Source organism: Gadus morhua, chromosome 21 (genome assembly GCF_902167405.1).
Source record: "Gadus morhua chromosome 21, gadMor3.0, whole genome shotgun sequence".
In the NCBI taxonomy this organism is placed as follows: Eukaryota; Metazoa; Chordata; class Actinopteri; order Gadiformes; family Gadidae; genus Gadus; species Gadus morhua.
The window spans coordinates 239,849-267,272 of NC_044068.1; the positions used below are offsets into that span (position 1 = coordinate 239,849).

Consider the following 27,424-nt stretch of genomic DNA (forward strand, 5'->3'; position numbering starts at 1 on the left):
TTGGGGGAATCTTTACGTATACTCACTGTGAGCTTTGTATCGGTGTGTTACACTTGTTGGGTTGTTGTAAGGTGGACATTGTAAGTCATTTACTGGCTCATCAGCTACAAACGTGTGCAGTTATTATGGGACTTTCCTTGAATCCCATCACGTGTAAAAGGGTTTTTAGGCAACGTAGTTGTTTTTGTTTTATCCCAATGATAAAGTACCTATTCTATTGAATACACATTTTACTGAGATTGTACCTATTCCTCTGAGAATGTACCTATTCCACTGAATACATATTGTACTGAGAATGTATCTATTCCACTGAATACATATTGTACAAAGGATGTACCCATTCTACTGAAAATGTACCTATTCCACTGAGTACATACTGAGAATGTACCTATTCCACTGAGTACATACTGATAATGTACCTACTCCACTGAATACATATTGTTCTGATAATGTATATATTTTACTGAAAACATTTTGTACTGATAATGTGCCTATTCCACTGAATATATATTGTACTGAGAATGTACCTATTCCACAGAAGATGTCCTCATTCTACTTTTAGTACATTTTTATTCAAATCTCAAAAGTTTACAAACATTGTATTGTGTTGTCAAACATGATTCAAAAATAATAAAGGAATATTACTATTTGGTTAAAACAACTAATGATAATGTTATCAAAATCAACGTTTCACATTATCTTATTACATTTCTTTCATTTATTAAAAATATAAAAAAACATTCATATAAAAGACATTGAACATTATAATCTAGTCATATAGGTTATAATGGGTTATATTTTTTTTATAGTACACTTAATGAATTACTCCTTGTTAAATGAAGTGTGAAAAATGAAGTGTGGAAAATCTCATGCAATAGAGATTCTAATTCAGGAAACAACATTAGTTGTTTTGGTCGTTTGATTATTTTATTACCAAACAAAGGTCCTAGTCTGTTTGATTGACAGGTGAGATGATCAGGGGGGCGGAGTTGTTACCTCTGTAATCATGGCGACTTGGGCTGAGGAATGGATAGAGAGGCTCACTGAAGATGCAGCCAGTAGCAGAGTAGAGATGAACCCTGGCTTCCACATCATAGAAGGAGACCAGACCCTCATCATAATCAACAAACACCCCCACCTTCTGGAGCTCAGCTCTCAGAGGGAGACGGACATCAGGGTTATCTCTAAATACCAACACATCCTGGTAGTAGAGAAGAGTCCAGTAACCCGTCTCAGGGGTCCGATCTGTCCAATCTTTTCTGTCGATGGACTCTCTGGCCACTCCTAAAGACCAGAGAGTCTTGTCTTTAACCTGGACCTCAAAGTAAAATCTCCCTGAGGAGAAGCTCTGCCTTGTGAGTACAGATATACACTGTGTAAACCTCTTAGGGTTGTCTGGGAGTTCCTTCTTTACACCTCCATCATGTACCTGTTTCCCATCCTCAGACAGGATGAGCTTGGGATGAGCTGTATCAGGATCCAGACTCACATCTACTTCATACTGCTGGACCCTCTTCAGTTCAGCATCATGCAGCTTCTCCATCTCCATGTTCAGTGTCTCCTCCAGCTGATCCAGGGATCTCCTCAAGGTCCCTGCGTATGACGGAGGACGGACCTCCACCGTGGTCCAGTCCCTGGGGGGTGGAGGATCCTTCAGGGATCTGAAGGCCTGGAGGAAGTGGAGGTGGTCTTTAGTCTGTGAGAGCTGCTTCACCTCTGAGCTTCTATTGGTCAGATCTTCTATTTCCTGCTCCAGCTCCTTGATGAGGTCTTCAGCTTGTTTCTCTGTGGATTTAAGTTTCTCTTTAACCATTTGGTTGAGATCATCCTGGCACTTTTCAATGCAGCGTATCAGAGCAGTGAGGACCTGCACACCATCAGCTATCTCTCTGTCTGCGTCTGCTTTGATGCGTTTAACTGTGTCTTTAATCTCCTGAATATTTTTTTGTCTCTCCTGGATCAACTGCTTAACTTCAGCCTCCAGCTTCCCCAGCTGGGCCGTCTTCACTTCATATTCCTCCTTCAGAGGTATAACAGGATGTGACTTGTGGTACGTCTCTGTGCAGAACTGACACACACACACCTGTTCAGTCTTGCAGAAGAGTTCCAGAAGTCGGTCGTGTTTCTTACACATCCTGTCGTCCAGACGGTCCATAGGCTCGACCAGCCGATGTTTCTTCAGGCCTGCGACTCTCTGATGTGGCTCCAGGTGGGTTTGGCAGTAAGAGGTAAGACACATTAGGCAGGACTTCACGGCCTTCAGCTGGGTCCCAGTACAGACGTCACAGGGAACTTCTGCTGGTTCAACACAAGGCTGCTCTTTTACTCGTAGGGACGTTCCAAACCGATCAACCATCTCTGAAATTAGGATATTGACCCGTAAATCAGGTCTTGTGTTGAAAATCTCGTTGCAAACGGGACATTTGTACTTGACTTGTTCATCCCAGAACTTAGTAAGGCAGGTTCTGCAAAAGTTGTGTCCACATGGTGTGGAAACTGGGATGCTGAACACATCCAGACAGATGGAACATGAAAAGTTCTCTTCAGGCCAGGAGGTGTTAGCAGAGGCCATTCCTAGACACAGACGACAAGGTTTATGTATTGAGCAATACCATTATTATTGTCATTCCATTACGGGAAGAGAGGTTTTAACTTGTCTGAACGTTGTGCTGTTTTACTCACCTTGTCATTGTTCCTTTCTGCCAGACAATCTGTTCCGAAATGGATCTTATTTTTCTCCTGAACGAGAATACTGCTTCCACGTCAGGTGGGTTTGGTTTCTCTGAACGTTTTGTTTCCTCAACATGACGTCCTCTCCTCTCCTCCCCTAACACCTGGCTCCTCCCCTAACTCCTGGCTCCGCCCCCAAATGCCTTGATGTATGTTCTCCTCTTCTGTGTTGACCTAAAAGAGACCCTGAGGAACACGTCATACATTGTGGTGATTTAGTGGTGAGGTGCGACTGTGACCGGGATTCATCAGTGTTGATCTATCTGGGTTCACGGGGGTTCCCCGAATACTTTTTATCCAACCCCGATCAAATTAAACAGAAACAGACGGAAACAAACAGAGAGAAAAGTGAGAGAGTGTGTGTGTGTGTGTGGTTTAACAGTCAGTGAAATAAACCAGTCCACGGAGTGTGTAAAGATATTCGACACACTTTTGTAGTTTCGCTTCCAGAGTTGGCGTGACCCTTGACAACGGGCCAAATAGATTATGAAACTGAGCCCCACCCGTCATGGCCACAGGCTGATAACAACCAAACGTTGGACCCCCCCCCCCCCCTCCCCTCCTGTAGTGATAGGAGTCCTGAATATTACTGAGACGTACAAATGATATAACACATAACTCATTTGCGTAATCTGCTGAGCCCAGGGTTGCCTACGTCGAGACCTTGCGCCTTAACCAAAGGTCAAACAGTTACAGGCCGGATCCCACGACACAGTTTACATTCAGGGCATTTAGCAGACTCTTTTATCCAAAGCGACTTACAATAAGTACATTTGTCATGAGAAGTGCAACAATATATCACCGTCGGTACAGAGAGGAGGTACTATAACTACACAGTTAGGTACTATAATACAATACAACACAACACAGAGGCCCGGCCTGCTGGGACACGCAGAACATCACCAAGATATCATTATCGTCATCGTACCACCAGATGGGGCAGACCGCTCTCAGTCCAAGCTGTGGACACACAGCTCCTACCAGAGGAGGACCCCCTGATGAACACGCACACACTCCCTCCATCGGGGGACCACTGGAGCGGCTCACCAGACCAGGGTTGAATCTCCCGGTGCAGAGAGCTACACCCCCTGTAGCTGCTTTCTACCTGACTTGAAGAAACGGTAACCTCAACTGAAGCCTCAACCTTGAAAAGATCACGGCAAGTGAACGGGAAATATACCCCTGCCACTTTGTTTCAGAGGTCCCATGGCATGAACATTTCACTTTAAGAGGTTTCTAACATTAATATGAGTTCCTCTAGCCTGCCTATGGGCCCCCAGTGGCTAGGAACGACGTTCAGTGTAAAACGAGCTCTAGGTATCCTGCTCTGCCTTTGAGAAATGAAGACTCAGACGCTCCGATTTCGAATTTGGCCCCATATGTCGTCATAAGGGGCCAAGTTACCTCCCGCCGGAGACAATCGCCTGCAACAATCCCTTTCTCCTCCATGTTGCAGTTCAGTCTACTTCAGATTGATGTGGCAGTGCATATAGATATCCATGTATCGTATGATATTATTTAGATATAGAGTTCCAGGACTCACGGAGTGTTCTAGAATATTCACAGAACCCGGCAAAAGGCTGTGTGCGCCTCGCCATTGCGGTACATCCACGGTAAACAGAGCACATGATGGTACCATGGCTGCGGTGCTCAGGGCCACACCCCCACCCTCCTCCTTGAACCGCCTCTAATAAACGGCACGTTTGTGGAAAGCTCGTTGTGGGACTGGCCCATGGTGGCTATAATTCTGCACCATGATTGAATTTCTTGAACGTCTTTAAGTACTGTATTAGGGGCCCACTAACAGCTATATAAAAGCATTCATAAATTAGCATTCCATGGTAACTTTAAAGTATAGGAAGAGTTTGTTTGCGTCAACGAAGGTACTACAATAAATATTTGTTGTTCACGTCGGGGGTCCCATCAGGAATCTTGTGCTTAAATTAATACACTTTCATTAACGTTGTGTATGCTAAGAGTTACATGAGCAGCACTGCTGACTGGGTTTCCACTGTTTGCCACTGGCCATGGCCTTGCAGTAATACTTGTGTATAAAGAGTGTTCTTTTACATGTATGTTTCCCCTGTGTAATTCAGTCTTTTATGTTTATGGATGGTCCTGTGATGCCATCTACTGGCGAACTTTGGTATTGTTCTGAAATACGTTCTGATATGTATGCCTTGGACTCCATTACACTACATTCACTTGATCGGAAAGCATGGTGCTCGCACTCACACATCTTAACAATGATATGTTAAGATGATTTGATGTATAATGAGATTAAGGAAACTTTGTAAACAAAGTAGATGGATGGATACTCTTACGTTAGCAAGCTAACTTAGTAGCTAAGCTAATTTTACAGCATTCTGTTATTCTCATACTGAAATGCTGTATTTTCATTTCTCAGTTTTACCCTACTTCACCTCCCCATAAAGAGTGAACTGCAACTTTTCGTCTGCGTGGTTTGTTGGAGAGGAGTTTATACTATCTGTCGACCCTGGCAAGGCGCTGGGGGTAGAGGGCAGAACAAAGGGTTCTTTGAGGGCGTATTCACACCTGCCTTGTTTGGTTCGAACCAAACCAAAACAATCGCTGGTGCGGAGCTTTCGGGCTGGTGGGAATACAAACCATCGAACTCTGGGGCGGACCAACCAGCCGGTCCGAGACCCAGCCCGAGAGGTGGTCTCGGTTCGCTTCCAAACGAACCCTGGTGCTGATTACTCAATGAGCAACAGGTGTGTCCCTCACCAAGCCCCAGAGTCCAATCAGACTCAGCAGGTGAGGCTGCTTCAACCGGCCGTCCTCCACACACACTCCCACGCTGACATGTGCTGAACAATATTTGACTAAACAAATCTAAATATGCTTACCGTTGCAGTTTGAACACACATCATTGTGATGCGTAACAATGACAACCACAATCCTGGATGAGCTAGAAAGGAGAGGAGAGATGGGAGAGAGGAGGAAGAGTAGAGAGAGGAAGGAGAGAGGAGAAACTAAGAGGAGAGGATGGAGAGGGGAGCTGACTAGACAAAGTCACGGTACTCACACACATCGGGGTAATCTTTACGTATAGTCACTGAGCTTTGTATCGGTATGTTGCACTTGTTGGGTTGTTGTAAGGTGGACATTAAAAGTCATTGACTGCCTCATCAGCTACAAACGTGTGCAGTTATTATGGGATTTTAATCTTTCCTTGAATCCCATCATGGGTAAAAGGGTTTTTATGCCACGTAGTCGTTTTTGTTTTTATCCCAATGATAAAGTACCTATTCTATTGAATACACATTTCACATTGTACCTATTCCCCTGAGAATGTACCTATTCCACTGAATACATATTGTACTGAGAAGGTACCTATTCAACTGAATACATATATTTTACAAAGGATGTACCCATTCTACTGACAATGTACCTATTCTACTTTTAGTACATTTTTATTCAAATCTCAAAAGTTTACAAACATTGTATTGTGTTGTCAAACATGATTCAAAAATAATAAACGAATATTACTATTTGGTTAAATCAACTAATGATAATGTTATCAAAATCAATGTTTCACCTTATCTTATACATTTCCTTTTTCATTAATTAAAAATATAAGTCATTCAGATAAAAGACATTGAACATTATAGTGCAGTCTTATAGGTTATAATGGGTTATATCTTTTATAGTACATTGTAAGTGGCTTAAAAAATTACTCCTTGGATGACAGTGAAGAGTAAGATATGAATACAGTTCTCTCAGACCTCCATAGTAGAGATTGTAATTCAGGAAACAACATTAGTTGTTTTGGTCGTTTGATTATTTTATTACCAAACAAAGGTCCTAGTCTGTTTGATTGACAGGTGAGATGATGAGGGGGGCGGAGTTGTTACCTTTATAATCACGGAGGCATGGGTTGAGGAATGGATAGAGAGGCTCACTGAAGGTGCAGCCAGTAGCAGAGTAGAGATGAACCCTGGCTTCCACATCATAGAAGGAGACCAGACCCTCATCATAATCAACAAACACCCCCACCTTCTGGAGCCCAGCTCTCAGAGGGAGACGGACAGAAGGGTCATCTCTGAATACCAACCCATTATTGTAGCACCAAAGAGTCCAGCAACCCGTCTCAGGGGTCCACACTGTCCCACCTTTTCTGTTGATGGACTCTCTGGCCACTCCTAACCACCATGCAGACTTATCTTTAACCTGGACCTCAAAGTAAAATCTCCCTGAGGAGAAGCTCTGCCTCGTGAGAACACATGAATACAGTTTAAATCTCTTAGGGTTGTCTGGGAGTTCCTTCCACACACCTCCATCATGTACTTGTTTCCCATCCTCAGACAGGATGAGACAGGGATAAGCTGTATCAGGATCCAGAGTCACATCTACTTCATACTTCTGGACCCTCTTCAGTTCAGCATCATGCAGCTTCTTCATCTCCATGTTCAGTGTCTCCTCCAGCTGATCCAGGGATCTCCTCAAGGTCCCTACGTATGACGGAGGACGGACCTCCACCGTGGTCCAGTCCCTGGTGGGTGGAGGATCCTTCAGGGATCTGAAGGCCTGGAGGAAGTGGAGGTGGTCTTTAGTGTGTGAGAGCTGCTTCACCTCTGAGCTTCTATTGGTCAGATCTTCTATTTCCTGCTCCAACTCTTTGATGAGGTCTTCAGCTTGTTTCACTGTGGATTTCAGTTTCTCTTTCACCATTTGGTTGAGATCATCCTGCCACTTTTCAATGCGGCGCATCAGAGCAGTGAGTACCTGCACACCGTCAGCTATCTCTCTGTCTGCGTCTACTTTGATGCGTTTAACTGTGTCTTTAATCTCCTGAATATTCTTTTGTCTCTCCTGGATCAACTGCTTAACTTCAGCCTCTATCTTCCCCAGCTGGGCCGTCTTCACTTCATATTCCTCCTTCAGAGGAATAACAGGATGTGACTTGTGGTCCGTCTCTGTGCAGAACTGACACACACAAACCTGTTCAGTCTTGCAGAAGAGCTCCAGAAGTCGGTCGTGTTTCTTACACATCCTGTCGTCCAGACGGTCCATAGGCTCGACCAGCCGATGTTTCTTCAGGCCTGCGACTCTATGGTGTGGCTCCAGGTGGGTTTGGCAGTAAGAGGTAAGACACATTAGGCAGGACTTCACGGCTTTCAGCTGGGTCCCAGTACAGACGTCACAGGGAACTTCTGCTGGTTCAACACAAGGCTGCTCTTTTACTCGTAGGGACGTTCCAAACCGATCAACCATCTCTGAAAAGAGGATATTGACCCGTAAATCAGGTCTTGTGTAAAAAAGCTCATTGCAAACGGGACATTTGTACTTGACTTGTCCATCCCAGAACTTAGTAATACAGGCTCTGCAGAAGTTGTGTCCACATGGTGTGGAAACTGGGCTGCTGAACACATCCAGACAGATGGAACATGAAAAGTTCTCTTCAGGCCAGGAGGTGTTAGCAGAGGCCATTCCTAGACACAGACGACAAGGTTTATGTATTGAGCAATCCCATTATAATTTTTTTTATTCCATAACGGCAAAAGTGTTTTTAACTTCTCTCCGAATTGTGCTTCTTTACTCACCTTGATGTTGTTTCAGTCCGTCAGCGTGTTTCAAAATGCGTTTTATTTTTCTCCTGACCGAGAGAACTGCTTCCACGTCGGGTGCTTTGGTTGATCTGAACCTTAAGTTTCGTTTCCTCTACCTGACGTCCTCTCCCCTCCTCTCCTAACCCCTGGCGCCGCCCACACGACACATGGCTGCACTGCGTTCATGCACTTTGCTAACTCCCTGAACAGGTTCTTCAACCGGTTTGACACCCAGGACTACACCGCCTCCTGTGAAGGCGCTGGTAGAACCCCAGCACCCACCCTTCACTCAGGAGGGTGTACAGCCACAGCTGGCCAGGTGCAAAATTGGCAAGGCCCCGGGGCCGAATGGCATCCCGGTAAGGGTGCTAAAGCTCTGTGCCACGGAGCTCTGCCCAGTCTTCCACTCCGTCTTGTTGGATTCACACAGAACAGCTAAAGGTCCCGACCTATGGAGGACCTCAACCATTGCACCAATACCCCCAAAACCCCGCCAGTCAGAGCCCAACCACTTCCGTCCGGTTGCACTCACGCCCATCATAACGAAGTGCATGGAGAAGATAATGCTTCACCTCATCCTGTCAACCGTCGGACCACAGCTGGACCCTCACCAGTTTGCACACAGGCCGAAACGTGGGACGGAGGACGCAGTGGCATGCCTCCTCCACCCCCTCCTCCACCATCTCCAGACACCAAACCACTTAGCATCAGTCCTGTGGGTCGACACCACCTCTGCATTCAACACAATCCAGCGGCACCAGGTCATCGAGACGCTCAAACATCTGGACATTATTCCACTCCACACTCACTGGATATACAATTTCCTCGGCAACAGACCGCATGCAGTGAAAGTAGGTACAGCAACATCATCAACCCTCATCACCAACACCGGAGCACCTCAGGGCTGCGTCCTCAGTCCATTTCTGTGTACCCTCCACACAAATGACTGCAGCAGCCCAGCCCCCATCACCACGTACTATAAAGATGCAGACGACACGGCCATAGTAGGTCTACTCAGTGACAACAATTCCACCACAGCATACCAACAGTCAACCACACAGTTTTCACAGAGGTGCACAGACAACTATCTCCAGTTAAACAATGACAAAACAAAGGAAAAGGTCATACACACAGCCAAGACACCTCCCACATTCAATCACACATTCATCAGAGGACAACCAGTTGAACTAGTCAACAGTTTCAAATACCTAGGGCTCACCATAGATGACAAACTCAACTCCAACCAACATGTCATTAACCCTATCCACGGCTTTATGTCATACGCAAACTGAAATCACTGTCTGTGGCCCCCCACCTCCTCTTACTCCTCTACAAAAGCATCATCCAACCCATCCTAGTGTACTGTTCCCCCTGCTGCTTCACCCTGCTCACTGTCACCAGCAAAAACAGACTCCTCAAAACCCCACACATAGCATCCAAGATAATCACCCCCCCACCCCTAGCCTGTCAGAGGCAAATGAGCTCGCTGTAGCACCCCTGGCTCGTGCAATAGTCAGCGTCCCTGACCATTCCCTTAGCCCATTCTTCAAATTACTCCCATCTGGCCGCAGATATAGGGTAATGAAGCGGAGAAAAGCCCAATAAAAAAAGTGAACAAAAACATGTAGATTTTTCATCACTGTATATGGTTCATGTCATGATTATTTCTGTCTACTTGTTGTTCTGTGGAATTGTGGGAAGAGGGTTTATCTGTTGTATATGTGGGGAAATAATTTATTTGATATCTGTGTGCTACAGTGTTGCTACACTGTGTTCTGTCTCTTCAAATGTATACTGCCCTGAGACCAACTTGACTTGACTGTGTGAGAACAATTATCCCCTTGGGGACAATAAAGAACCTAACTTACTAAATGACTACCTGTGTTGGCCTCTTCAAATGCGTTGATGCGTGTTCTTCTTTCTGGAGTTAAAAGAGAGCGGGTGCAAAACAAGCCACGTCCTGCTAACCGGTCCAACACCCCCATCTAGCGGCCGCTTGGCGCCACTGGTCCTCACTCTCTCAACAGCTGTCTGCATTCTGCAATCGCCGTTCCCTACTTCAGCCAGGGTCTCCAATCAGCCGGCGCCAGTTCTTCTTTTACTATCCCCTACTGTCAGTATCGGTCCTACCAGCGTTAAACTAATTCCAGTCCGTTTTCCCTGTCCTCCAGTAACCCTTTTCCCTCTTCTGTAGTTCTCCGTCCGTCACCCTGTTTACCCGTTGCCGAATCCTCGCCTGCATGACTACACGCCTACCGCCGAGCCCCTGCCTGCCTGACTGGCCGTCTGTTACTGAACTCGCCTGCCTGACCACCGCTTGCCTAGCCCCGGCTCGTTACCCCTTGTTCCAATAAACACCATTTCCTTTCCAACCCGTCAGCCTCCCTGTCAAGCGTTTGGGTCCTCTCGTCCTGTCCCCATAACAACAAAAAGAGACAGCGGGTAAAAGTTAGCAGCAGGTTGGATATTCGCCGGATATTCAGTTTTGCAATCGGATCAATCGGCTTAATCAACAAAATTGCACTATATTACGGGTTTAGTATGTTGAGGACAGTATAGGACAGCGTACTGACAAAAAATCACACCGAAATTAGTTGTTGCTATCGATATCTGTGCAAGAACAGCGCTGTAATTACGGTCCGGCTGCAATCTGTTTTAGGGACCGTCCACAAATTACACCGCACGGACTGGTGACATAGACGTTACCATGGAATTGTTTCAGGAAAGAAATCACCAATAATCAATAAAAACACATATTCTCATTCCGATTGCTGTAGTACTTGCCAGTAGGGGGTCTTTTATTTACTACAGGTCATTATTTGTTGACATTTTGCATTATAGCGAATGAGGATGCAATTAATAGTTTCCAATATTCACCAAAAATCAATAGAAATACATTTTCTCATTCTGTTTGCTGTAGTACTTGCCAATGGTGGGCTTTTACTTACTACGGGTCAGTATTTGTTCATATTTTACATAATAGTGAAACAGGATGCAATTAATAGTTTTAAATATTCACCAAAAATCAATAAAACTACATTTTTTCATTCTGATTGCTGTAGTACTTGCCAATGGTTGGCTTTTACTTACTACGGGTCATTATTTGTTGACATTTTGCATTATAGCGAATGAGGATGGCATTAATAGTTTCAAATATTCACCAAAAATCAATGGAAATACATTTTCGCATTCTGATTGCTGTAGTACTTGCCGATGGTTGGCTTTTACTTACTACGGGTCATTATTTGTTGAAATTTTGCATTATAGTGAATGAGGATGCAATTAATAGTTTCAAATATTCACCAAAAATCAATGGAAATACGTTTTCGCATTCTGATTGCTGTAGTACTTGCCAATGGTTGTCTTTTACTTACTACGGGTCATTATTTGTTGAAATTTTGCATTATAGCGAATGAGGATGTAATTAATAGTTTCAAATATTCACCAAAAATCAATAAAACTACATTTTTTCATTCTGATTGCTGTAGTACTTGCCAATGGTTGGCTTTTACTTTGACTTTATTTGAAACTATTAATTACCTCCTCATTCGCTATAATGCAAAATTTCAACAAATAATGACCCGTAGTAAGTAAAAGCCAACCATTGGCAAGTACTACAGCAATCAGAATGAAAAAAAATAGTTTTATTGATTTTTGGTGAATATTTGAAACTATTAATTGCATCCTCATTCGCTATAATGCAAAATCTCAACAAATAATGACCCGTAGCAAGTAAAAGCCAACCATTGGCAAGTACTACAGCAATCAGAATGAAAAAATTTACTTTTATTGATTTTTGGTGAATATTTTAGCTATTAATTTCATCCTGTTCCACTATTATGCAAAATATCAACAAATAATGACCCGTAGTAAGTAAAAGCCCACCATTGGCAAGTACTAAATAAACTAGGAACTTTGGCTTTGACTCCCTTAAGAACATGAACCACGACATGGAGGAGAAAGGGATTGTTTGCGGCGAATGTCTCCCGCTTGAGCCCCGCTGAGGGACCACCGCCGGAGGCGGAGGTGCCTAAGCGCTGCCCGGCAAAGATCCCTTTCTCCACCTTGTCGTGGTTCATGATCTTGACTTGAGGGAGTCGAAGCCAAAGTTCTTTCCCCCCAATTCATTCTCAACCTTGGCTGAGATAACCCCCAATACGAGTCTCGTTGTAGAAATACCAGAGACGAGAGTCCGACGTGTTATGCGCCATCACACCAACAGCCGAACGGTTATCCAAATAACAAGGAAGTGTACAACACTTGCGTTACAGTCCTGGAGCTCTATATCTAAATAATATCATATAATACATAGATATCTATATCATATAATATATTGTGTGCGCCTCCAGACGATATTATGAATCACAAACGACTTTGTCGGGTTCTGCGACGTCTCTAGTTCTTCCACTTTCACATCAACCTGAAGTCGACTGAACCGCGCGCTGCCTGCTGCCAGCTGCCCGCTGCAGGGCGATGGTGCCTCGCGGCAACCGGCGGCATGTCGCAGTTCATGTACTTCAGCGAGTCAAACCAAAGTTCCTTTCCCCCAATTCCTTCTCAAACATGGCTCAGATAACCCCCACGACAGTCTCGTTGTGGAAATACAAGACACGTCAAAGAACCGACAAGAAACACTTGCGTTACAGTGTGTGTATTCACACACACACATGTGGCGCTCGCACGGTCGAGTCTCATTGGCGGGCCAACGTCTCTGGGCGGGCCAGGCAGAGTAAGGGGAGGAGCCGAGATTCCTCATGACGTCATGAGCACAGACATTCCAAATCAGCGCGCTTGAGCCTCCGTTTTTTCAAAGGCGAGCAGAACAGCTAGTGCTCGTTTTACACCAAACGCAAGTTTTAGCCACTGGGGGACCATAGGCAGGCTAGGGGAACTCATATTTATGTTAGAAAACCTCACAAAGTGAGATTTTCATGTCATGGGACCTTTAATAAATGTTACACACCCTCCACCAGCCCCTTCACCTTCACTCCTGTCTCTTCTTATACCTACATATCCATAAATAACTCAATCTAACACTGGTTTCAAAAACGTTTCTTGAATGCATATTACTTGTGGTTTTCCTTTCATTTCTCTTAAAAAATATTTAACCTCCCGGCCATTTGCCACCCAGCTCCTAGCATTCCACTGTAGGGTTCTCACCATGGTTATGATGTCTTCTCACCGGCTCCTGACTACTCTGTGTATTTATCTCGCCTACCAAAGCCTCCCATTTTAACCCTTCCATCCCCAAATAACCCTTGGCTGCCTTAGCTATCGTCTGTATGCTCGTTGTCTTTGATGTGGAGTCTCTAGTGGAGTTCATCACTGCTGCAACAAACATCCCCACCTGCTTCTTATCTCCCCACACTTTGTTCCATCGTGCTGCTCTCCCATCGACTCCCTCGTCACTTCCCTTCCCCCCCCCAGGCTGCTACCATTCCCTGACTCTTAGCACCGTGCCTCTGTTTTACCGCCTTCACTGCTCCTGCATAGGTCCCTTTGTCCAACACTTTCACCTTCTGAACTGCAACTTCCTCTTTCATTATTTCACAGCCTCCAAAAGTGACAACATGTTCACCCCCACAACTACAACACTTTAACTTCGCCCCCTCACACTTCCCATGCTCATGATCCCCTGAGCATTTCACACACCTCCTCTTTTCCTTACAGATTTTAGCGATGTGCCCAAATCTTTGACACTGAAAGCACCTCATTGTGGTGTGACCACGCCCTAAACGGCTGGTTTAACCTGTGAGCACTGATTACTCAATGAGCAACAGGTGTGTCCCTCACCAAGCCCCAGAGTCCAATCAGACTCAGCAGGTGAGGCTGCTTCAACCGGCCGTCCTCCACACACACTCCCACGCTGACATGTGCTGAACAATATTTGACTAAACAAATCAACATATGCTTACCGTTGCAGTTTGAACACACATCATTTTAATGCGTAACAATGATAAACACAATCCTGGATGAGCTAGAGAGGAGAGGAGAGATAGGAGAGAGGAGGAAGAGAAGAGAGAGGAAGGAGAGAGGAGAAATTAAGAGGAGAGGATGGAGAGGAGAGCTGACAAGACAAAGTCACGGTGCTCACACATATCGGAGGAGTCTTTACATATAGTCCCAGTGAGCTTTGTATCGGTGTGTTACACTTGTTGGGTTATGTAAGGTGGACATTAAAAGTCATTGACTGGCTCATCAGCTACAAACGTGTGCAGTTATTATGGGATTTTAATCTTTCCTTGAATCCCATCATGGGTAAAAGGGTTTTTAGGCAACGTAGTTGTTTTTGTTTTATCCCAATGATAAAGTACCTATTCTATTGAATACACATTTTACTGAGATTGTACCTAATCCTCTGAGAATGTACCTATTCCACTGAATACATATTGTACTGAGAATGTAACTATTCAACTGAATATATATTGTACTAAGGATGTACCCATTCTACTGAAAATGTACCTATTCCACTGAGCACATACTGAGAATGTACCTATTCCACAGATTACATATTATACTGAGTTTGTACCTATTCCACTGAATACATACTGAGAATGTACCTACTCCACTGAATACATATTATACTGATAATGTACCTATTACAATGAACACATATTGTTCTGATAATGTATCTATTCTACTGAACACATTTTGTACTGAGAATGTACCTAGTCCACTGAATATATATTGTACAGAGAATGTACCTATTCCACTGAATAGATACTGAGAATGTACCTTTTCTACTGAATACATATTGTACTGAGAATGTACCTAGTCCACTGAATATATATTGTACAGAGAATGTACCTATTCCACTGAATATATATTGTACTGAGAATTAAACTATTCCACAGAAGATGTCCCCATTCTACTTTTAGTACATTTTTCTTCAAATCTCAGAAGTTTACAAACATTGTATTGTGTTGTCAAACATGATTAAAAAAATAAATGAATATTACTATTTGGTTAAATCAACTAGTGATAATGTTATCCAAATCAATGTTTCACCTTATCTAATACATTTCTTTTTTCATTATTTAAAAATATAAAGAACATTCAGATAAAAGACATTGAACATTATAGTGTAGTCTTATAGGTTATAATGGGTTATATTTTGCTAGTACACAGTGTTAATGGCTTAATGAATTTGTCCTTTTTAAATGACAGCGAAAAGCAAGATATGAATACAGTTCTCTCAGACCTCCAATAGTAGAGATTCTAATTCAGGAAACAACATTAGTTGTTTTGGTTTGACAGGTGAGATGATGAGGGGGGCGGAGTTGTTACCTCCGAAATCATGGGGACCTGGGTCGAGGATTGGATAGAGAGGCTCACTGAAGGTGCAGCCAGTAGCAGAGTAGAGATGAACCCTGGCTTCCACATCATAGAAGGAGACCAGACCCTCATCATAATCAACAAACACCCCCACCTTCTGGAGCTCAGCTCTCAGAGGGAGACGGACAGCAGGGTCATCTCTAAATACCAACCCATCCTGGTAGTAGTAAAGAGTCCAGTAACCCGTCTCAGGGGTCCACGTGGTCCAACCTTTTCTGTTGATGGACTCTCTGGCCACTCCTAACCACCATAGAGTCTTGTCTTTAACCTGGACCTCAAAGTAAAATCTCCCTGAGGAGAAGCTCTGCCTCGTGAGAACAAATGTACACGGTGTAAATCTCTTAGGGTTGTCTGGGAGTCTCTTCCTCACACCTCCATCATGTACGTGTTTCCCATCCTCAGACAGGGTGAGCCAGGGATAAGCTGTATCAGGATCCAGAGTCACATCTACTTCATACTGCTGGACCCTCTTCAGTTCAGCATCACGCAGCTTCTTCATCTCCATGTTCAGTGTCTCCTCCAGCTGATCCAGGGATCTCCTCAAGGTCCCTACGTATGACAGAGGACGGACCTCGACTGTCGTCCAGTCCCTGGGGGGTGGAGGATCCTTCAGGGATCTGAAGGCCTGGAGGAAGTGGAGGTGGTCTTTAGTGTGTGAGAGCTGCTTCACCTCTGAGCTTCTATTGGTCAGATCTTCTATTTCCCTTTCCAGCCCTTTGATGAGGTCTTCAGCTTGTTTCACTGTGGATTTCAGTTTCTCTTCCACCATTTGGTTGAGATCATCCCGGCACTTTTCAATGCAGCGCATCAGAGCAGTGAGGACCTGCACACCATCAGTTATCTCTCTGTCTGCATCTGCTTTGCTGCGTTTAACTGTGTCTTTAATGTCCTGAATATTTTTTTGTCTCTCCTTGATCAACTGTTTAACTCCAGCCTCTATCTTCCCCAGCTGGGCCGTCTTCACTTCATATTCCTCCTTTAGAGGTATAACAGGATGTGACTTGTGGTCCGTCACTGTGCACAACCGACACACACACACCTGTTCAGTCTTGCAGAAGAGCTCCAGAAGTCGGTCGTGTTCCTTACACATCCTGTCGTCCAGACGGTCCATAGGCTCGACCAGCCGATGTTTCTTCAGGCCTGCGACTCTCTGATGTGGCTTCAGGTGGCTTTGGCAGTAAGAGGTAAGACACACTAGGCAGGACTTCACGGCCTTCAGCTGGGTCCCATTACAGACGTCACAGGGAACTTCTGCTCGTTCAACCCAAGGCTGCTCTTTTACTCGTAGGGACGTTCCAAACCGATCAACTATCTCTGAAATTAGGATATTGACCCGTAAATCAGGTCTTGTGTTGAAAAGCTCGTTGCAAACGGGACATTTGTACCTGACTTGTTTATCCCAGAACTTAGTAATACAGGTTCTGCAGAAGTTGTGTCCGCATGGTGTGGAAACTGGGCTGCTGAACACATCCAGACATATGGAACATGAAAAGTTCTCTTCAGGCCAGGAGGTGTTTGCAGAGGCCATTCCTAGACACAGACGACAATGTATTGAGCAATACCAATATTCTTGTCATTCCATCACGGGAAGAGAGGTTTTAACTTGTCTGAACGTTGTGCTGTTTCACTCACCTTGTCGTTGTTTCTTTCTGCCAGACAATCGGTTGCGAAATGTGTCTTATTTTTCTCCTGAACGAGAATACTGCTTCCACGTGGGTTGGGTTTGGTTTCTCTGAACGTTTTGTTTCCTCAACATGACGTCCTCTCCTCTCCTCCCCCAACTCCTGGCTCCTCCCCTAACTCCTGGCTCCGCCCTCACGGACAAAGTTCACTGACATACCGTTTCAACTTTCCCACTGTGACCTCCGCTGAATTCATGCACTGCGTGAGGTTCTTCAAATGCCTTGATATATGTTCTCCTCTTCTTTGTTGACCTAAAAGAGACCCTGAGGAACACGTCATACTGTACATTGTGTTGATTTAGTGGTTTAGTGCGACTGTGACCGGGATTCATCGGTGTTGATCTGTCTGGGTTCCCGAGGCTTCCCCGAATAGTTTTTATCCAACCCCGATCAAATTAAACAGACAGAAATAAACAGAGCAAAGTGAGAGAGAGAGAGAGAGAGAGAGAGAGAGAGAGAGAGAGAGAGAGAGAGAGAGAGAGAGAGAGAGAGAGAGAGAGAATACACACACTGTAACGCTTGTACGCAGAAGAAACGCTTGTACACATAACCAAGAAGTGATGTACACTTATTTTTTATTTGGATAACCGTTCTGCTGATGGTGTTATGGCGCATAACACTTCGGGTTCTCTGACGTCTCTGGTATTTCAACAAAGAGACTCATAGTGGGGGTTATCTCAGCCATGGTTGAGAAGGAATTGACGGAAAGGAACTTTGGCTTTGACTCACTGAAGCACATGAACCGCAACATGGAGGAGAAAGGGATTGTTGCAGGCGATTGTCTCCCGCCTGCAACAATCGCCTGCAACAATCCCTTTCTCCTCCATGTCGCGGTTCAGTCTACTTCAGATTGATGTGGCATTGGATATAGATATCTATGTATAGCATGATATTATTTAGATATAGAGCTACAGGACTCACGGAGTGTTCTAGAATGTTTACAGAACACGGCTAAAGGCTGTGTGCGCCTCGCCATTGCGGTACATCCACTGTAAACAGAGCGCATGGTACCGTGGCTGCAAGCTGCTCAGGGCCACACCCCCACCCTCCTCCTTGACCCGCCTCTAATAAACGGCACGTTTGTGGAAAGCTCATTGTGGGACTGGCCCATGGTGGCTGTAATTCTGCACCACGGCTGAATTTCTTGAACGTCTTCAAGTACTGTATTAGGGGCCCACTAACAGCTACATAAGAACATTCATAAATTAGCATTCCATGGGAACTTTAAAGTATAGGAAGAGTTTACAGGGCTCTCAAGTTTTGAACTGAGTTCAGAGTGAGAATTTAGCGCGGGGGGGGGGGGGTATATTAACACGTGACTGCTTACAAATGTGTCCACAGACATTGTGACTAATGAATGATAGTAAGCATTATTGGCCCTTAACACTAATATTCAGAAACAACACTCCCTCAAAAGGCTATTGTTTTAAGCAACACCAGAAGAGGCATATACTTTCCCCTGAACTTTTAAACGTTGCAAACCTGCAAAAACATAAGTAGCCTATATATTAATGTGGCATTCATTCCAATGCTTAAAATATATCTGTTGCATTCAGTAGGCCAATGCTGTGGTAAAGTGTGTAAAGTATGACCAAGTGTTTCTTTCTTTTCAATAGATAGAACTTTATCAATCCCCTGTAGGAGAAATTTGTAAATGTTTGTCCGTATAAAACAATAATGGTAAAAAACATAATTACAAAACATGACGGTAACTCAGTCAAACCGTCCAATCTGAAGGCTCTTCTTAACCACTCCCCCTTTCTCACTTCCACCAATGCAAAGCGAACAGAACTGAGTAGGGGAGGGCATAGCCTAAAGTTTATGAACGACCCAGGGAAACGCAACGCAAATTCAATGTGAACATGTATGAGGCTTTAATAAAATCCCCTACGATTTTTTTAGAGTCCCATCAGGAATCTTGTGCTTAAATTAATACACTTTCATTAACGTTGTGTATGCTAAGAGTTACATGAGCAGCACTGCTGCCTGGGTTTCCACTGTTTTCCGCTGGCCATGGCCTTGCAGTAATACTTGTGTGTAAAGGGCGTTCTGTTACATGTATGTTTCCCCAGTGTAATTCAGTCTCTTATGTTTATTGATGGTCCTGTGATGCCATCTACTGGCGAACTTTGGTATTGTTCTGAAATACGTTCTGATATGTAGGCCTATGCCTTGGACTCCATTACGCTACATTCACTTGATCGGAAAGCATGGTGCTCGCACTCACACATCTTAACAATGATATGTTAAGATGATTTGATGTATAATGAGATTAAGGAAACTTTGTAAACAAATTAGATGGATGGATATTCTTACATTAGCAAGCTAATTTAGTAGCCAAGCTAATTTTACAGCATTCTGTTATTCTCATACTGAAATGTGGTACTTTCATTTCTCAGTTTTACCCTACTTCACCTCACCATAAAGAGTGACCAGCAACTTTTCGTCTGCGTGGTTTGTTGGAGAGGAGTCTATACTATCTGTCGACCCTGGCAAGGCGCTGGGGGTAGAGGGCAGAACAAAGGGTTCTTTAAGGGCGTATTCACACCTGCCTTGTTTGGTTCGAACCAAAACAATCGCTGGTGCGGACCTTTTGGGCTGGTGGGAATACAAACCATCGAACTCTGGTGCGGACCAACCAGCCGGTCCGAGACCCAGCCCGAGAGGTGGTCTCGGTTCGCTTCCAAACCAACCCTGGTGCGGTTCACTTGAGATGTGAAAGCGACCGCGCTCGGTCCGACCCAGTTCTAAAAACAATGTGCCTTATTGGACGCAACAGAAATCAACGTTGTGCCAAACGCCTCTGATGCTCCAAAAGTAATAATAATAATAATAAATGAAATTTATATAGCGCTTAATATGGTACTCTAAGACGCTTAGACGCAAAGTACTGCAAATGTTTGTAACTGCATGAAACCAATCAGGGTGTCCCCCAGCACTAGGGCCCCGCCTTGACTACCAATGTATTGAAAAAAAAAAAAAAAAAAAAAAGTTGAAAAAAAAAAGAAAAAAAAAAGGCATTCGTAATACTCAGGTAATACTGTTTACAACATTAGTCGTGCCAATAAAGTTTTTTGAGTGTAATTGAGACGGCGACATCTGGTGGTTGAATATATTGTTGCATAGTCTATCATAGTCACCTGTCAATCTACCGCCAGTGACGTGCGGTGAGGTCAGTGAGTGGGCAGGCACTGAGTTCTGAAAGCCAGATTTCTCTAAACCTATATATTGTTAAATCAAAAACAATAAACAACAAACAGGCACGCACGGCCGATTTCAAATAAGTTCCTCCCTCTCACTCACACACACACACACACACACACACACACACACAAACACACACACACACACACACACACACACACACACACACACACACACACACACACACACACACACACACACACACACACACACACACACACACACACAGGACGTATATGAAATGTCACGACGGTGACTTCAGGTTTGCCCGTAGCCTGTAGTTTGGACTAAATGATTAAACATCGCATCCATCGACTTAACGGACCCCTCCCTCACACCGAGGCCTGAAAAAACGTAAGGCAACAAGTCAAACCTTTGCCGATTCAAACTACCGGTACTACTTCTATTCAACTTAAAAATAAAAGACAGCATTCATCATTATGTAGGACTACAGCATAACTGATGGCAACTCCACTCCATAAACTTTATCTTAATAGATAAAGTGATGATGCCTCTTGTCAGCTGTGCCGCAAATAAGATCCAAAAAAGGAACTGTAAATAGTTGAATTTGCATACAAAAGTTAAGTGTATTGTCCATTATTTGTATTTAATTTGCACTTTTCTTTAATTTTATTTTGTAGTGTCTGCATGTTTGCACAACATTTGTACCTACTGTTGTTTATTTATATGGAAATAAACAGTCGTTTATTTCATTCATGCGTACTGGCATCTTTGAGCAAAATACCCCCAAAATTTTTCAGCACGGCGCTTTGCGCCGCGCCAACAACGCCACCGACTGCTTACCACCTTGACAGACATTTACTGGGGGAAACACTGCCAATCATCAGTATAAGCACAACGAGGGCAGCACGCTGAATCTCCATAGTTTGTTTACTTCTTTTTTTTATGCGTTACCCCACCCCCGACCGTCTTGTCCAATGAACCAAAAAATTAAAATTGCGTTTCGGTCCGGACCAAAAAGATCGAACTTCAGACTTTTCTGGTGTGAATACACCCTAGACGGCTGGTTTAACCTGTGCGCACTGATTACTCAATGAGCAGCAGGTGTGTCCCTCACCAAGCCCCAGAGTCCAATCAGACTCAGCAGGTGAGGCTGCTTCAACCAGCCGTCCTCCACACACACTCCCACGCTGACATGGACTGAACAATATTTGACTAAACAAATCTAAATATGTTTACCGTTGCAGTTTGAACACACACCATTTTGATGCGTAACAATGATAAACACAATCCTGGATGAGCTGGAAAGGAGAGGAGAGATAGGAGAGAGGAGGAAGAGAAGAGAGAGGAAGGAGAGAGGAGAGACTAAGAGGAGAGGATGGAGAGGAGAGCTGACAAGACAAAGTCAAGATACTCACACATATTGAGGGAATCTTTACATATTGTCACTCTGAGCTTTGTATCGGTGTGTTGCACTTGTTGGGTTATTGTAAGGTGGACATTAAAAGTCATTTACTGGCTCATCAGCTACAAACGTGGGCAGTTATGGGATTTTAATCCTTCCTTGAATCCCATCATGTGTAAAAGGGTTTTTATGCAACGTAGTTGTTTTTGTTTTATCCCAATGATATAGTACCTATTCTATTGAATACACATTTTACTGAGATTGTACCCATTCCTCTGAGAATGTACCTATTCCACTGAGTACATACTGAGAATGTACCTATTCCACTGAATACATATTATACTGAGTTTGTTCCTATTCCAGTGAATAGGCCTACATACTGAGAATGTACCTATGTACCACTGAATACATATTGTACTGATAATGTCTCTATTCTACTGAATACATATTGTACTGATAATGTACCTACTCCACTGAATACATATTGTTCTGATAATGTATATATTCTACTGAATACATTTTGTACTGATAATGTGCCTATTCCACTGAATATATATTGTACTGAGAATGTACCAATTCCACAGCAGATGCCCTCATTCTACTTTTAGTACATTTTTATTCAAATCTCAAAAGTTTACCAACATTGTATTGTGTTGTCAAACATGATTAAAAAATAATAAAGGAATATTACTATTTGGTTAAAACAACTAATGATAATTTTATCAAAATCAACGTTTCACATTATCTTATTAATTTTTTTTCATTAATTAAAAATATAAAAAAACATTCAGATAAAAGACATTGAACATTATAATGTAGTCTTATAGGTTATAATTGGTTGTATTTTTTTTTTATAGTACACAGTGTAAGTGGCTTAATGAATTACTCCTTGTTAAAAGAAGTGTGGAAAATCTCATACAATAGGGATTCTAATTCAGGGAACAACATTAGTTGTTTTGGTCGTTTGATTATTTTATCACCAATGAAAGGTCCTAGTCTGTTTGATTGACAGGTGAGATGATCAGGGGGGCGGAGTTGTTACCTCTGTAATCATGGCGACTTGGGCTGAGGAATGGATAGAGAGGCTCACTGAAGGTGCAGCCAGTAGCAGAGTAGAGATGAACCCTGGCTTCCACATCATAGAAGGAGACCACACCCTCATCATAATCAACAAACACCCCCACCTTCTGGAGCTCAGCTCTCAGAGGGAGACGGACATCAGGGTTATCTCTAAATACCAACACATCCTGGTAGTAGAGAAGAGTCCAGTAACCCGTCTCAGGGGTCCGATCTGTCCAATCTTTTCTGTCGATGGACTCTCTGGCCACTCCTAAAGACCAGAGAGTCTTGTCTTTAACCTGGACCTCAAAGTAAAATCTCCCTGAGGAGAAGCTCTGCCTTGTGAGTAAAGATATACACTGTGTAAATCTCTTAGGGTTGTCTGGGAGTTCCTTCTTTACACCTCCATCATGTACTCGTTTCCCATCCTCAGACAGGATGAGCTTGGGATGAGCTGTATCAGGATCCAGAGTCACATCTACTTCATACTGCTGGACCCCCTTCAGTTCAGCATCACTCAGCTTCTCCATCTCCATGTTCAGTGTCTCCTCCAGCTGATCCAGGGATCTCCTCAAGGTCCCTGCGTATGACGGAGGACGGACCTCCACCGTGGTCCAGTCCCTGGTGGGTGGAGGATCCTTCAGGGATCTGAAGGTCTGGAGGAAGTGGAGGTGGTCTTTAGTCTGTGAGAGCTCCTTCATCTCTGAGCTTCTATTGGTCAGATCTTCTATTTCCTGCTCCAGCCCTTTGATGAGGTCTTCAGCTTGTTTCTCTGTGGATTTCAGTTTCTCTTTAACCATTTGGTTGAGATCATCCTGGCACTTTTCAATGCAGCGTATCAGAGCAGTGAGGACCTGCACACCATCAGCTATCTCTCTGTCTGCGTCTGCTTTGATGCGTTAAACTGTGTCTTTAATCGCCAGAATATTTTTTTGTCTCTCCAGGATCAACTGTTTAACTTCAGCCTCTATCTTCCCCAGCTGGGCCGTCTTCACTTCATATTCCTCCTTTAGAGGTATAACAGGATGTGACTTGTGGTCCGTCTCTGTGCAGAACTGACACACACACACCTGTTCAGTCTTGCAGAAGAGCTCCAGAAGTCGGTCGTGTTTCTTACACATCCTGTCGTCCAGACGGTCCATAGGCTCGACCAGCCGATGTTTCTTCAGGCCTGCGACTCTCTGGTGTGGCTCCAGATGGGTTTGGCAGTAAGAGATAAGACACATTAGGCAGGACTTCACGGCCTTCAGCTGGGTCCCAGTACAGACGTCACAGGGAACTTCTGCTGGTTCAACACAAGGCTGCTCTTTTACTCGTAGGGACGTTCCAAACCGATCAACCATCTCTGAAAAGAGGATATTGACCCGTAAATCAGGTCTTGTCTTGAAAAGCTCGTTGCAAACGGGACATTTGTACTTGACTTGTTCATCCCAGAACTTAGTAATACAGGCTCTGCAAAAGTTGTGTCCACATGGTGTGGAAACTGGGCTGCTGAACACATCCAGACAGATGGAACATGAAAAGTTCTCTTCAGGCCAGGAGGTGTCAGCAGAGGCCATTCCTAGACACAGACGACAAGGTTCATGTATTGAGCAATCCCATTATTCTTGTCATTCCATTACGGGAAGAGAGGTTTAAACTTCCCTCAAAGTTGTTCTTCTTTACTGACCTTGATGCTGTTTCTGTCCGTCAGCGTGTTTCAAAGTGCGTTTTATGTTTCTCCTGAACGAGCGCACTGCTTCCAGGTCGGTTGCTTCGGTTCTTCTTCTTCTTCTATTTGTTTTTATTGGCGGTTGGCAAACAAACATGCGCATTACCGCCACCTACTGGTTTCTTTATGCATCTTTATTTACTATTGTAACCCTGAGTTACCCGGATTTCATATTTTCTTTATCAAATTTGTTTCTTTTAAACATCCAAATACGTGCCTATAGCATCTATCTCCTGACATTTTCCTTAATATATTCTCTAACTCATAATTTTCTTTAATTTCTGCCAAATTATCCTGCATTTGTCGTCTCTCTACTTCATACTTTCTACAAATGTTCATTACATGATCTACAGTTTCCTGCTCCTCACAATGATCACACCTCCCTGTGTCATGTTTTCCAACCATAAACAACGATGCATTTAGCCCTGTATGTCCAAATCTTAACCGTGATATTACGGTTTCTTCCCTTCTGCTCCTTCCTGTTCCCCTGGCCTCTCCTACTTTCCTCTGAATTTTATAAAACCACCTTCCCTTCCTCTCCTCCTCCCACCTCTTCTGCCATTTCTCCTTCATTTTCCTTTTAATTATGTTTTTACCCTCCATCTTGCTGATATTTATGCGTAATTCAATTTCTTCACATTTTGTTGCCTCTTTTGCCACCTTATCTACCACCTCATTCCCTCTCACTCCAATATGTGCCGGTACCCACACAAACACCACTGTTATACCCATCATCTCTATTCTATATAAAATCTGTTTTATCTCTATTAAAATGTCCGGCCTGCTATCTGACTTACTGCTCTGTAGACTGGTTAAAACTGAACTTGAGTCCGAAGATATTATTACACTTACTGGTCTAGTTTCCTCTACCCAATGTATTGCCAATAATATTGCAATCATTTCTGCTGTATACACCGATACTTCATCATTGACCCTTTTACCCACCCGCACCTGAAATTCTGGGACCCAAAATGCTACTCCTACTTTACTTTCTGCACTCTTTGATCCATCTGTATATATCTTTACATAACCATAGAATTTATCAATATACTCTTGCACACTTATGGCATTACAAACAAACTCTCTGTCTTTATTTTTCCTTTCTAGAATTGTCAGATCTACTGTAGCATCTGGAAGAATCCAGGGTGGGAGTGCTGATATTGGTACTGTTGGACTAAACTGTATCTTTTCAATTCCAATTTATTTTGCCCTCTGCACTGCTGTCCAACCAAAATTCCTAACTTCCTTTTTCTCTTTTTCCCAACTAGGTTTTAACGTGTCTTGCGCTGGATGGTCCTTGCTATGTCCTTGTAAATGCACCCAGTATGTCAGTGACAATTGCAGCCTTCTCAAATCAATAGGCATGACCCCCATTTCTACCTGCAGCGCAGCTATAGGTGTTGTTTTAAAACCGCCTGTACATAAACGCAATGCCTGATTCTGTATACCTTCCAGTTTCTTCATGTGTCTCTGCTGCTGCCCCATATACCACACTCCCATAATCTATAAATGCTCTAATTAAACCATCATATTTACCCTTTAGTGCCACTCTATCCGCCCCCCACTCTTTTCCAACTAGACACCTCATTATATTTATAACCTTTTTCCATTCGTCCACAACCTTCTGAATGTGTATATTCCATGTTAACCTTTCATCAAACCACATTCCTAATAACTTAGTGTTTTACTCTTTTTAGGTCTTGTTTATAAAGTTTTAATCTAATCTCCCACTCTTTTCCTGGTGAAAAACATTATGTTTGTCTTCCCTACCGAAAACTTAAAACCCCATTTATAAAGACCATTCCTCCACTCTATTGATTGCCTCCTGTAATTTTTTAACAATGAATTTCATATTTTTCCCCCTCTTCCATATTGCCCCATCATCTGCAAATAATGAAAAACCCATACCACTCTCTATTTCTTCAAAAACTTCATTTATCATAATGGAAAATAATAGTGGCCTAATTATGCTCCCCTGTGGTGTTCCATCCTCTATTTTAAATTTCCCTGACAAGCTTTTTCCTACTCTCACCTGTATTGATCTCTCAGTTAAAAAATCTTCAATCCATCTGTATATTCTCCCTTTAACTCCCAACTTCCTTAATCTAACTAATAATCCTTCTACCCACATCATGTCATATGCCTTCTCAATATCAAAAAACCCAGCTACAACACTTTCCTTATTTATCTGTGCCTTTCTGATCTCATGTTCTAGACATATGGTCGGATCCATAGTGTTCCTCCCCTTTCTGAACCCACTCTGATACTTTGACATAAATCCTTTACTCTCCATATAGTATGTTAATCTTTCATTTATCATTTTCTCCATTATTTTACATATATTCGATGTTAAGGCAATTGGCCTATAGTTCTCTGGGTTGGAACTGTCCTTCCCTGGTTTAGGTATTGGTACAATAACTGCCTCCTTCCAACTTTCTGGTAATTTACCTTCCTTCCAAACTCTATTGTATAACTCCAATAATATTCCATTTGCTGCTTCACTTAAATTACTTGTCATTATATAACGAACCTGATCCTTTCCTGGTGCGGTCATCTTTGTTTTCCTTAATGCACGATTCATTTCTATCATTGTGAAAGTCTTATTAAGCAAATCTTCATTTTCTTCCTCATCTTGCATCAACACTTCATACTCCACTAAAGTAGCCTCCCTCCCTCTCCCTCCCTCTTCACTAATATTTTCTGAACTATGAACTTTCACAAAAGCCTTTGCTAAAATCTCCCCCTTTTCTTCTTCCTTCATTGC

At 43.4% G+C, this 27,424-nt stretch overlaps 2 protein-coding genes across 2 annotated transcripts in view; both read right to left on the minus strand.

Moving 5' to 3' along the window:
- Positions 1-550: 550 nt before the first annotated feature.
- The window catches only part of LOC115534283 (E3 ubiquitin-protein ligase TRIM39-like), an 84,380-nt gene continuing 57,506 nt past the window's right edge, over positions 551-27,424 (minus strand). Inside the window, exons 2-3 of the mRNA XM_030345161.1 lie at positions 2,683-2,916; positions 551-2,574 (exon numbers count right to left, since the gene is read on the minus strand). Coding sequence (XP_030201021.1) covers positions 947-2,572 — 1,626 coding nt within the window. The 5' untranslated portion in view covers positions 2,573-2,574; positions 2,683-2,916 and the 3' untranslated portion in view covers positions 551-946. The remainder of the gene's footprint in view (positions 2,575-2,682; positions 2,917-27,424) is intronic.
- LOC115534400 (uncharacterized) lies at positions 6,559-24,729 on the minus strand. The gene is made up of 6 exons (XM_030345375.1): positions 24,619-24,729; positions 23,852-24,294; positions 22,888-23,785; positions 15,505-17,168; positions 8,298-8,415; positions 6,559-8,186 (listed from the first exon to the last, which is right to left on the minus strand). Exons 2-6 carry the CDS (start codon positions 24,290-24,292, stop codon positions 6,559-6,561), a joined length of 4,749 nt encoding a protein of 1,582 aa, XP_030201235.1. The 5' UTR covers positions 24,293-24,294; positions 24,619-24,729.

Coding starts and splice junctions, on each gene's coding strand:
- LOC115534400 (XM_030345375.1), bottom strand. CDS start 24,292: ATGGTTGATCGGTTTGGAACGTCCCTACGAGTAAAAGAGCAGCCTTGT. Junction 8,416..15,504: donor TAGAATCTCTACTATTGGAG/GTCTGAGAGAAC, acceptor GACGTCAGGTAG/AGGAAACGAAACTTAAGGTT. Junction 8,187..8,297: donor CGGACTGAAACAACATCAAG/GTGAGTAAAGAA, acceptor GTCTGTGTCTAG/GAATGGCCTCTGCTAACACC.